At 34.5% G+C, this 12,679-nt stretch overlaps 2 protein-coding genes across 4 annotated transcripts in view; both read left to right on the top strand.

Annotated features, from left to right (window-relative positions):
* Positions 1-3,045, top strand: part of LOC117113482 (cartilage intermediate layer protein 1-like) — a 7,657-nt gene extending 4,612 nt beyond the window's left edge. For all 3 annotated transcript variants that reach the window (XM_033256818.1, XM_033256820.1, XM_033256817.1), the window contains exons 4-7: positions 78-255; positions 1,009-1,085; positions 1,764-1,941; positions 2,683-3,045. In XM_033256818.1, coding sequence (XP_033112709.1) covers positions 78-255; positions 1,009-1,085; positions 1,764-1,941; positions 2,683-2,690 — 441 coding nt within the window. In that variant the 3' untranslated portion in view covers positions 2,691-3,045. The remainder of the gene's footprint in view (positions 1-77; positions 256-1,008; positions 1,086-1,763; positions 1,942-2,682) is intronic.
* Positions 3,046-10,325: 7,280 nt separating this feature from the next.
* Positions 10,326-12,679, top strand: part of LOC117113458 (WSC domain-containing protein ARB_07867-like) — a gene marked incomplete in the record, with an annotated part of 11,232 nt that continues 8,878 nt past the window's right edge. Inside the window, 2 exon segments of the mRNA XM_033256791.1 lie at positions 10,326-10,465; positions 11,790-11,859. Of these exon segments, the coding sequence (XP_033112682.1) occupies positions 11,799-11,859 (61 nt within the window).

Here is a 12,679-nt window from a genome sequence, read left to right as displayed (position 1 = left end):
GCTATATATAAAATAAATATTTGTGAACAAAAAATACGCAAATTTTACAACTACAGTTTGAATTATAAATTAAATAGGAAAATCCGTCGACAATGTGTCAAAAGCCAGTAGCAATCGAGTGCCAGACCACAGCCGGTCAACCATATACATCAACCGATGATACTGTTTCTTGCTGCCCATCGGCTGGTCTCGTATGTAAGCAGGCTGAGAATGGAAATTCCTGCGCTGATTATAGAGTTCGTTTCTTATGTCCAGGTTAGTGTATTTTATCCCCTCAGTGTACGTTCTTTGAACTCTAAACCACACTAACATTCTTGGATTACACAGCCGGGCACTCACTGCCTAGTTTCAACCGTCTTGCGACGAATCCAACTCCGCTCCCTGTAAACGCATAAGACAAAGGCTTTTTGTCGGTGAGGCAGCGAATGAAATGTACTTGATCTGGACATAGAGGTATTACTTGATGAGACCTCCATGGTCTGAACGAATCGTCATTAAAACGATCCGTTGCGTGCGAGTCGTGCCGCCACGCATTTATAGATTTGGCTCGGTTGACGATCGTCTTGCGCAGTCAGTCCCCGGCCTTAAACATTTGGCAATTACCTTGCTCATTACAGGAGCATACACATTTTATTAAGAATAAAAATTCTTTACAAACGTGTCTCTGTCATATTTTGCTGTAAAAATTATGGGTAAATATTTAAAAAATACAATATTTCTATGTTCAAATGGAAAATTTTATGTTACTTTAAAAGGATTTTTATGATTTTTTTAGTATTGATGATTTTATTTGTCATATCTACAAGATGCACGTGCAATGAAATTTGCTTTGGTTCCTTATTTAAAGAGATAAATAAAAAAAATACATACTTTTATAAGCATGTGTAAATAAAATAATATTACTCTCGTATAATAACACCCAAACTTAATACTGTTATTCTATTATTTTAGTTATATTTATTATTTATTACGCAATATTATTGTTGTTATTTTGTATTCCTAATGTAGATAAATGGACTCAGTGGTTTGATCGAGATAACCCATCAGGTACTGGTGACTGGGAGAACGTGCCGAATTTATATTCCGTAAGTTTAAATCCGCAATTAAAACGCATATGTATGGTGCCACTCTTGTTATCGTTTCTGGTTTTATGGATGCGCATAACAATGTCATAATTGTGGAACTGCCAACATCATTGGAAGTATGTAATTTATCTACTGAATCACACAGACAATAGGTTCTGTACCTTCTTACACAGACTAACCAAAGATGTATTAGTCTTTGAACTTGTATTCTCCAAACCATGTGTGCAAAGAAGAAACGTATTTAACTTGCTTAAGGAAACAAGCGAACATCTTTACTGCAATTGTTAACGATAGGATTTTAAATGTGATTTAAATGGCTTACCGATGACAGAGGTGTGTTTATGGTGCTTTCTTCATCAAACACATACGTCTATTATTCATCTTGCTTACTTACGGAACTGGTCACGTTGTTAAAACTCTAATACAGGTCTCCTCCAATTAGAGACCACATTTGGAACCGGGGATTCCATGGTCTTTCCTCGCTCTCTAATTAGCATACGAAACATAAGAGAAATTTGTTAACACAAAAAAATGTGTGTTTAATTCGAGGTGGTCTTTAATTGGAGGGGTCTTTAATACGAGGGGGACCTGTATTTAACTCCGTGTTTGCCAATATATTCAGGCTTTTTCAATAAATGTTTTACTTTTCTTTCCAACTAACTTCATTTCCTTGTTTAGGAAAACCCGAATACAATGTGTGAAAAACCGTCAGGAATTGAGTGCCGGACTACAGGCGGTAATTCCTACAGATCTACTGGTCAGACGCTCACCTGCTGCGCTAAAGAAGGCCTAATCTGTAAGAACGCAGACAATACTGGTTTATGTAGCGACTACAAAGTTCGGTTCTTATGTCCAGGTTAGCCTCATAAAAATACTTATTTGTACTTGCATTTTTTCAAAAGTGGCACACCTTATTTTACAAAGGTGCGCCCGTAAATAAAATCCTACAGTAGACACATTACAAGCCAAAGTATATAATGTCATAATAGTATAAACAATTACGACTCAAAACAAAACTCCCGCTCGCCATCCGTGAACAATTCTAATGTTAAAACACATCAGTGTTTCCAAAAAAAAAAAAAACAAAAAAAAAAAAAAAAAATACTGAAGAATACCTTTTCCCTTTCTTACCCTTAAAAATCAATTTTTCCTACCCCCCAATAAACTATACACAACTTCAACCAGGAAGTTCCCTTAGGCTGGTCCTAAGCCCGCAACGATTGGAGCTGTATTGTTTCGACGGGAAAGGTGATTTTGCCGATAGGAGCATACGTTGACATGGCAACGGGTAGCTCAGAAACTCTCGAGGGGTCCAGGAGACGAATCTCCGAAAAATCTGAAAATTTAGGGATTTGAAAAGCATACTTTTCTCGATTTTAGAGAATTCTGTATAATTTACATTTTTTCCTCTCCCCGACGAATTTTGCTTTTTTTTCTCTCTGATTTGTGAATGGGGGGAAATCTCCATGACAGAGGGCAGAGGAACTACTGGTGCCACCACTGATATACAGTATGGTACAACAATAATACAATGTACTGTGTAAACTGTCCAAATCAACATCAGACTGATACTTAGTCGTCTTTTCTCTTTTCACAGATTTGTAATATGAATGCTGTTACGCAATATCTGGAAGTTTGAAAACATGGACATTGATAATATTGTTGTAGCCTATCGATATTCAAGCAACTACGATTCATCAGATACATAGAAAAAAGTTAAAAGATGTCGTCATAATACGTTTGGCAGTTCTGTACAATACACCGCATAAATATAATAGGTCTAAACTGCGTGTTATCTCCTTTTTTCTCATTTTTCTATAAAGATAATTAACAAAACAGCTTAATTATTTTATTTATTTATTTATTTTTTGCATTTCTTGATCAAAATTTTCTACGAATTATATCTAAAGAGAAATATTCGTTTAATTACTTTAATAAATCATATTGTGGCACTTTGGAAGTATTTTATTGTTTTGATTTCAACGTATTTTACTTGTGTTCATCAACAACATACATTACAACGTTGTCATTCATAACGAAATGAAAATCGAATTATACGATCACACTGATTGTGCTTCTTTTTGTTTATCTGAGGTTGCCAAACCACCATTTCCACAACCCTTTTCTTTCCGAAACAAACACTTAACTTAAGCAAGATCTTAAATTATATGACCCTTCTTTTAGAGCAGCTCATCTTCAAAATATAACTGTTAGATGTCTATTATTACTTGTTACAGTCAAAGCCAAGTGGCGAACACTAGGTTATTTAGGGATTTTTTGAAGCGTTATTGCATAATACATAACAATTAAAAGAAACGTTATCAAGTAGAAAATACAATCTTTTAACTAGTGATACAATTATCAGTAAAGTAGATTAGGTAATATGTCAAAGAACAAGTTCTCGTAATCTCAAAAGCTCCGATGAAGGCAGTAAAGTATATTAAAACATGCTTAAATCATGGAGGAAATATCCTTCATGCTTAAATAGGCCTACTGTACAAAGTGGCGTAAGATTTTAATAAAATATTGGGTTTTCGGCACGGGTTCATAATTGCCATTAATTGCTACCACTAACAGGACTCGTAAACATTGCACGGTCGGTTAACGCTGTGTTGAACTGAATATCGTGAGTTCGAATCGCGTCTCAATGTTTATGTTAGTATTGTCTCCGAGCATTTCTAAACATTTATATCCTTCAGATATTTATATACTTATGAACCTCTGGCGAAATCCAGGGTGTGACATTTTTACGTGAACGACAAATTGGAATACTATCATTGACACATACGGATAAGTGTTCTGAAATTTATTCTATTGCCACTTATTTTGTTACAGTATAAATCGTAAAATGCTTGTGTGGACATTATAAACCAAATGATTGGCTTGCAATTGTTCTTTATTTGAAATCTAACTGCTTTTGTTTTACCAACTGTGTTTCTGTATAATAATGATTTCCTTGGGCCATGTTACCAATTGAATCTGATTTAAGCCCTATCAGACTATCAAATTTTTTTGACAAAAAAAACATGTGACATGATTAAATATTGACATACAACATTTTTTTTTTTGGCCAAAGAAAATGTTATAGTATAGGCAGAGCTTCAAGTACACAACTTGCACAAGATGTATTTTGTTTTAATGAAATCAAATTTATAAGATAATGTCCTGTTAAAAATAGCAGATGTTACCAGTGTATTAGGCACCAAATTCAAGAGTTTCAGTATCTTCCGATATTTTGGTCTGCTATAATATCATGCAACGATATGAAACAATTTTGTTGAGGTATTCTAGCACAAACTTGTAACTCAAAAACTGCATATACCACGTTCCGTCAATTTTAATTCCACTGGGAAATAACAAATGTCAAACTCACACAATTGTATTGTATATGCACTAATAACACATCACACGACATACGTCCCAGCCACACAAACTAACAATGAACTGATGATAGATTAATGCTATAAACGTTCCTAAAATTTAATATATATATAACACAAAATAATAGTTTTAAGAAAACCACTTGCTGGTAATTCATGGACAGAGGATTTCTCTGTTAAATGTGGCAGATTATTCCCATCGGTGGTTAATTTTACAAAAAGAGATCGTCCTATTGACATTGGTGGAGAAATTTTTCCAAGGGTTTGAAATTCTGTAACAGGATTGCGAATTATCAAGGATTGGTAAGGACGTTCAGCAAGAGGTTACCCATATCCCCACATTTTTTAAGGGTAATTTTTTCACATGGATGGGGAATTTTTCCAGCAAGAAAATCCACTCCACGGGAAATCCCCTTCAATTCCCCTTTTGACAAAAAACTTTGAGTGATTCAAACTCCTTCCATAAATTCCATTCCTTGAAGAAAATATTCACCACTGGTGGAAATCACCTACTCGGACCAAAAAATTACTAACCATTTTCAAGCTTAAGAAGTATTAAATTTATAGGCTAACCTTTCAGGTTCGGACGTTACGGTAGTTGAGACAATGTATATAGTATGTCTAGTATCTAAACTTTTGATATTTATTAGTTCAAAGTCAAAGTAGATTGATTGCAAATGTGTTAAAGGTTAGTCAGTCGGCTAAACTAGTGCATAATTCCAGTGTGTGCCCGCTGAACCGTTGAAATTTTCACAATAACATTAATTTCGGTTCAATTCCTTCTCTGCTCCTTGTGGTTCGGTTATTGGACTGGAATACAAGTATAAAATATAGCATACAGTTTTTCGGAGGATACGTTTAAAGCCGAGCACTAACTGCGTTGGACGACCGTCGGCTGACCAATCCAACTTTACTCCCTGTGAACGTTAAACCACGCGACGCCGTTTTGCTGATTGTTGGTGACAGTCATTAAAAACGATGCGTTGAGCGCACGTCGTTGGTATGTGTACGTTAAATAGAGTACAATCTAGCAGTGAGGTGTTTTTTAGGAGTACTGCCCAATACTCACCTAATAGAGAACGTCTTTGGACTTTAGTGGAATAGCCTTGATGTGTACCTGATTTTAGAAAATATCTTAAGACAAAAGTTTATGAGTCTAAGCCTACCGAATTATTTAGTATTCTCTTTTAGCTTAATGATTTTGAAAAATATTTTTGGCGCACGTGTAAAATCGACTTAATGCAGATTCTAGAATACAGCAGACTTATAACTTGCCAAGGTATATTTCTTTTCACACATCATCTGCAATAATTTAGACATATATATTCATAAGTATTCATTAGTGAAATTTGAGTCATTGAAAATCATCCAAGAAACACATTGGATTTATCGGCAATGATCTGTTACAGTGATGCATTGTAACTATATCTATTCAATGGACTTTTCATGAGTGTCAGTCAAGTTAACAACTGACCAATCAGAAGAGAGCTAGGAATACGTGTGTATCTCATAAGCACTAACGTTGTCCCACAAATGCACAGTTTTGCGTAATTTTATACACTCGTTTTGTGGACCTTTGCAAAAATAGCAAAGGGAATAGCCAAAGCGGAAAAGTCTATCTATTGGTAGGCTTATTAACATTTTGTTCACATGACGTTTCAAATTATCTCCGTAGACTTACTTGGCCAGCCCTTGTAATGTAGGCGTATCTGCGTTTATTGTGTAGAAGTACATTATCATAAAATCAGTAGCACAAGGATTAATTAATGAGGATAGTACAATGCTTTTTGGTAACAACTAAAACGTAAAGTGACAATATAATTATAAATTCAAAAAAACAATATCACTGCAGTCATTAAAAGTAATTGCTTCCAACTATTCAGTTTTAAAAGCACACTACCAAATAAAATAAAATGCTTGTGAACTACCATACTGTGATACCACAGTACGTTATCGGTTTGGTTAATAATGCAAATTATTATAGCGCCAATTCCAAATTGAATTATCAAAGGCGCTGAAAGTTATTACCCCTTGTCACAGGATAATATACTATGGCAAACCAGCACAAAGTGCTACCTTCTCTGCTCCTGAGTACTATACCTATAGTCCGCTTGTATTCAGCGCACGAAACTAATATAAGTGACTTGCGCAGCGATAATTCCGAACCCCTGACCTCATGGTTTGGAGACCAAGCCACAACATATGCGCCAACCTACTCCGCCCCGTTATAGATATGTCCGAGGGTCCAAAGCAGTGGTGGGGTGAAAGATGGGACAAGGAGGGGTGTGGACGATGTCCCCGACGATAGCGAAGTAGGCGGAAAGTAATTCCGGACAGCTCTAAAGCCGGCTACTGACTAGTAACTGCCAGCGGTCGTTGATCGACAAGTAATGGCTCTAATGAAGAGGAAGTTTATCCCCTCGTCGGTAGTGGCGGTCCAGTGGGGACCCATGTCCCCCCCCCGCTGATGCCACCACTGCTCGTCGGGGAAGCCTATCTCCCCCAGCCCCTGTCGTTGAAAGGGTAAAGTTTGTCTAGAATAAAAAGAATGTAGAATTCAGGGCAACTATTATCTTCTTAATTGAGCAGTTTGTGTTTCTTTCATCAATTATAAAATTGCCATTTTATTGTAAGTTATTTTAGATGAGTTTGTATCTATGCAACAACTTCCGCTACAAATAATTGCGCCACAACCCTCATCTGCTAAGACATTTCCTAATAAAAACACTAACTAATGGATTTGACGTATGAAATGTCTTTGAGTTCCCAATATAATAGATAATGAAACAGAAAGCGGTGTTATTTATGTGCTGACGTCCAATAAGCTTAGTTTCACTCTAGTAATTTGATTCAAAACGTATTGATTTAGGACTACCATTAGGAAGTTGTTTAGACATCAAAAAAGTGGCCTGAACATAATCATAAACTTCAAAATGTGTGTGAGATTTGTTTCCGTTTCTTCACTTTTAGTCAGTAAAAAAACAATCACTGTAGTTTAAAAAAAATAAAATTGAATGGATAGGAGTACATTTAGGTATAAATAGGTATGTATAGGTTGTTATTTTTTTCTTCTATACGTTATATTTCAGTAATCCTGAGTTAATTCATTGTAAACGTAATGTGTTTTTAAAATTTGTACAGCGCTATTTTTGTCATATTTTCTCCTCACAAATCTCTCAAATTGGTCATCTAATCATCTAGAATGTCTGAGCTCCGGGACTTTTCCCTGTCCGCCAGCCTTAAGGCCTGTTTATACATGCAACGATAACGATAAAACGCTAAAAAGCAATTGTATGAATAGAAAATATAAGAATAGCCTAGGAGAATTTTTGACACTATGACGATCTATAACCATTTATCCTGTATACGATAACAAAATGTTTTCACAATTCAAATCAAATCCTTTTTACTACTACATTTTTATCGTTTATCCATGATTATGACATCAATTGATTTGCTTTGTTTAGCAAATCATAATAATTTATAATTTATCGTGACGTCATCAGCAGAATCGAGTGAACGTAACATCAGATATCTTAAAATTGTGGCACCACTACTTACATAAATTGAAATAGATAGACCTAAAAGTATCCATGTCATCGGATGCATATTGTTTAATAATGGTTGTACAAAACTCAATTGACTAATTAGAATTTAAATACATTTAGGTTTGGCTAATAATAGTTTTGATATTAGGAAAAACAGAAATCTATATATTTTTATGCAGATAAAAAATTATACTGGTCTTAATAATGGAAAAAAGTGGAATAAACCGTTTATTGTAGAAATCATGCACTTTAGAGTTTCTAAAAACCTAATACGTTTTCATCCTTCCAAAAATGTTAACGCCAAGTGTACATTTTTTCACAACAAATCGAACCTCTGATAACCATTGCACCCAAAAAATCAAAGGGATTACTGAGATACAGATTGCGCAGAAAATGGTATTTTTACCCGGTTTTCGTCCGGATATGCACACCGCACACTTAACAAAACAAAAGTGGACAGATGAATATATGACAGTCATTCGTAATTGTTGTTGTTCTTACCATTCTTTTTGAAAAATGGGGTTTTAACTATTGAAGATTGGTGGAAAGTTGGCAGGGCAGGGAGGACCTATTGATGTGATGTCCCACTAACTTTGAAATGTGTGTGTGTGGGGGGTGGGGGAGTGTCCACCCTGTCCCCCACCGATTGGCGCACATCGATTAACCGTCCGGACACCTGCACTAATTTGGAAGAAATAATCATAGCACCGTCCTTATAGACGTTTAAATGTAAAGGACAACACGTTATTTAGTTTACGTTAGTACAGTACAGTGGCAGTAGAAATGTTCAGTCCAGACACCTGCACTAAACTGGAAGAAATATATCGTAGCACCATCCATTTAGACATCTGAATATTGAGGACATTTCATTATTCATATTACGTCAGTACAGTACAGAGGCAGTAGAAATATTCAGTAGAGGGAAAGTGCACTCACCACTTCAGTGAGTGCCACTGGTATTAAAAATATATATAATAACTTTAATAGAATACCGACTTTAATAGAATACCGGTATATTATAACTTGATAATAGAAATATTATAATAAAGTGATCATTGCCAATCCCAAAATGTTAACCCTCCAAACATATGACAATTAAAGGGTTCTTTTCAATTGCAAAAGTCTTTTAGAAATTATATGTATAATTAAGATCTTAGGTTTGAATATGTTCTTGTATATATAGCATAACATTTGGCCTAGTGGGCTTACATAGATTGATTATCAAATATTATGGGGCTGAGGTTAGTAAATTTTGAAAACATGGCACCTGTAAATGCCTGAAAACAGCAGTTGGCAACCTACAGAACCGCTACCCATATTCAAAGCTTTACGAGTAGATGAAACATTTTCAATTACAATGGGGGACTAGATACCACACCAACCTGTGCTTCACCATGGTTGGGTCTGAGGGGGTGGGGGAGATAATGCTCCTCTAGTTCCAATCTGGTTAAAGTTTAAAAATCACATTAACTACTAAATTAATGATTGTTTTCAATTAATTTATAACACGGCCTTAAAATTCACATAGTATAATATAAAAACACGCACATGTTGGGTATTTATTTAAATATAACATTCAAATGACATTGTGGTGCAAATTTTATTAATAAATTTATATGATTTGTAGGTGGTAAATATTTTTTAAAGTAATAAATATATGAGAAGAAGTGGTCTGGCCAAAGCAGGTGCGGCCAGTTCGATCCCGACGGCTCTGCAAAAATTGGAAATGGACACTATGTTTTGACAAAAGCGTAACTTATAAACTATATGTGCTACGTTTCGATTAAGATTTATGTATACTTGAAAATGTTTTGCCGATAGAATGGCTCATTTATAATTAATAAAATTTACTAGAATATTTTCTTAATACGTAATAAATTTCTAAACGTATTGTACACCTGACGCTATAGTTAACAACTAAATTCAAACACATAACCACGTGTAGTATACAACTTAAAATAATAAGAGCAGACAGTCACTTTTCCACGGGAAAATGTCAAATGTCGAACTTCTGTGGGTGGAGATAGCTAATAAAACTTAAAGGTATATATTTTTTGCCCATAGGATACAAAAATTGGTTTTATCGGTAAGTGAATAAATGAATTTATATTAAGTACCGTATTTAATGGCTTTTAAAATCTATCGGTGTTCAGCAGCTAATAAATTTCAAATATTATCTAAAATAATTAAAAGAGTTTGCACACTTTCTACTTTACGAGACCTCGAACAGCTGATTTTATATTGGCATCATATATTTTGTTTAATTAATATAGTTACTACAACAAAACTTTTAAATAATTAATATGTTTAATACCTGTATAATTATTCTAGTTACTGCCTATATATATGTGTATATTTCTGAAAGTTGATATTGCAGTTAATTGATGTTCAACTTGCTAGTGTCTCTTGTCAAATTCCGAGTGAAGATTTCTTAACTGGCTAATTTAACAAGGTATGTCTATATTTATATAAGGGGCATTGACAAATCATTATGTAAGACTGTGGGATGTTAGTCTGTTCGCATTTCATCTTATGTGTACTATTTTTTTTTTATGGCTTGGTCTTTGTTGCCATTAAATGAACGCTAGGCTATAGGGCAAAGTAATGGTTGTGTCTGATATACTCTTGAGAATACTGTTTTGAGAATATAAGATATACGGTATTGATGTGTTACATCACTAAAATTACACTTTTCGTGGGGTGCAGGATAAGCCTAGACATTAGTGCAGACATTAGGTTGAAATATATACGATACCTAGAAAAGGTAAAACACATAACAAATCTAGCAAAGAAAAAATAGATAAGAGTAGATTGATGCGATTGAAATTAATTTTAAAGAGTTAAATATTCTTAAAAAAAACATTTTTGGCAATGAATGAATTTTCTACTCCATTAAAATGAATGGAGTAGAAAAAAAAGTATTTTAAATATTGGTGATAAAAAAAGTGAGAAAGTGCTGAAATTCGACTACAATGTCTGAGTAAAAAAACTGAAAAGCCATTAATAAGGTAAAAAGCTTTGGTATGGATTTTGTCTAGGCGAGATGAGGTAGAAGGAGAAGGATAAAATAGAAGGTCCTCCCCAGATATGGGAGCAGTACCGTATATATTTGGGGGCGAATCTGGAATTTAGAAAGAAGTGATGGGAGGTTGATTATGATTTGTGAGCACGGAAGTGTAGCCAAACGTATGGCTACACTTTATCACATTATGGATGTGATAAAGCGATGTACTTAAGATTTAAGAAGGGCTCTTCGGGAAGAAGTTTTAATAGGAGCCATTATGAGAGATAGGAATGGAGGGCTAGATAGAGCCTACTTGCCACGGTCATCCAGAGTAGAAGAAGCGCAGATAACAGGGTAGAAAAAAATCCAACTTTGGAAGTACTTCTAACACCCAGTACCGGATTAAGCATCGTCTGGCCTCAAGGCACATTTTGGAAATGGCCCAAAATCTCTAACAGTAGAATGTCTCCGAGTTTTCTGGCCTAATAATACCAGAAAATAGAGTGTAAATAATATTGCAGTCCAACTTTTGATGGCCCATCATTTTCACCTGGCCCACAAGGCTTGTGCCTTATTTGCCTAATGGTTAATCCGGCACTGCTAATACCTTACCACTACGATTTTAATTACGAAGATTATCATCATGATCATTATCATAAATTGTACCATCATCTTCATTATCATCATCAACATAATCAACAAAGTAATTATAATCTTCTACTTTTTCTTACTCAAATATTACGATTTACTATTTTTCTTTCTATTACTGAAGTTTTTCATTATGGACTGTAAGTTGATTTTCGTCTTTGTGTTTCTCGGAACGTTTTCTGCGATCCTCGCAGGTAAGATATATCCGATTATCCCGCTTTGAAACTCTCTGTATTTAATTTTTTTTTTTTTTTTTTTTTGCTTCCACATATAAAAATACAATATAATATGATATATAAAATTATGAACATCGGATTTCCGGTTTATTATATCAAATTTGCATGTATATCAAAGATTGACATCATTTACTTTAAAAATTGCTTAACATTAAAAATTATTTGCAAATAAATAAGAATAAAAACACACCAAATCTATACAAATCACCATTAGCTTCATATCAGATTAAAGGAAATATTGTTTTAAAGGTTGGCATGGCGAAGTAAAAATATTTAAAATGCTTGCGGTACTAAGTAGATAGTTTTGAAAAGAAGTGTTATTTGTTGAGAATGTCTCTACGTTTCGTTCGATCGACAGATATTATTCGACAGATATTGTTCCTTTGATGACGATTGAAGCAACTCAATCGAAAAGTCGAAACATTCTGTCTTACCCTCTATTGTACGTGAACGTCGCGAATAGTTTAAAAAAAAACCCCCAAAATTACCACTAAAAGAAGATAGATTACATGGTTTTGAAAGCAGTTTCTTATCATTTTTTATAACATAAGCATATTAAAAAACACTAAAATGAGATGAAACAGCAGTAGTGTTAATTGGTGTAATGGAATAGGTTATCCTGTATTAATTGAAAGTTGCCCTTTCGGCGTTCCATATAAAACCACCACGTAATAATACGGAAAAGCGTATAGTTGAATTTTGCTCTTTTGGTGTTCCATAAATACCACGCAAACGTAATGCTGAAATACATATTTAAGTTTGCTCCGTAAGCGACATG

This window comes from Anneissia japonica, unplaced genomic scaffold, assembly GCF_011630105.1.
Source record: "Anneissia japonica isolate Jap-2015-1 unplaced genomic scaffold, ASM1163010v1 scaffold493_len2256704_cov171, whole genome shotgun sequence".
Classification (NCBI taxonomy): domain Eukaryota; kingdom Metazoa; phylum Echinodermata; class Crinoidea; order Comatulida; family Comatulidae; genus Anneissia; species Anneissia japonica.
Note: the sequence above shows the minus strand (reverse complement) of the source record. Positions and strands in the feature narration are given on the sequence as shown.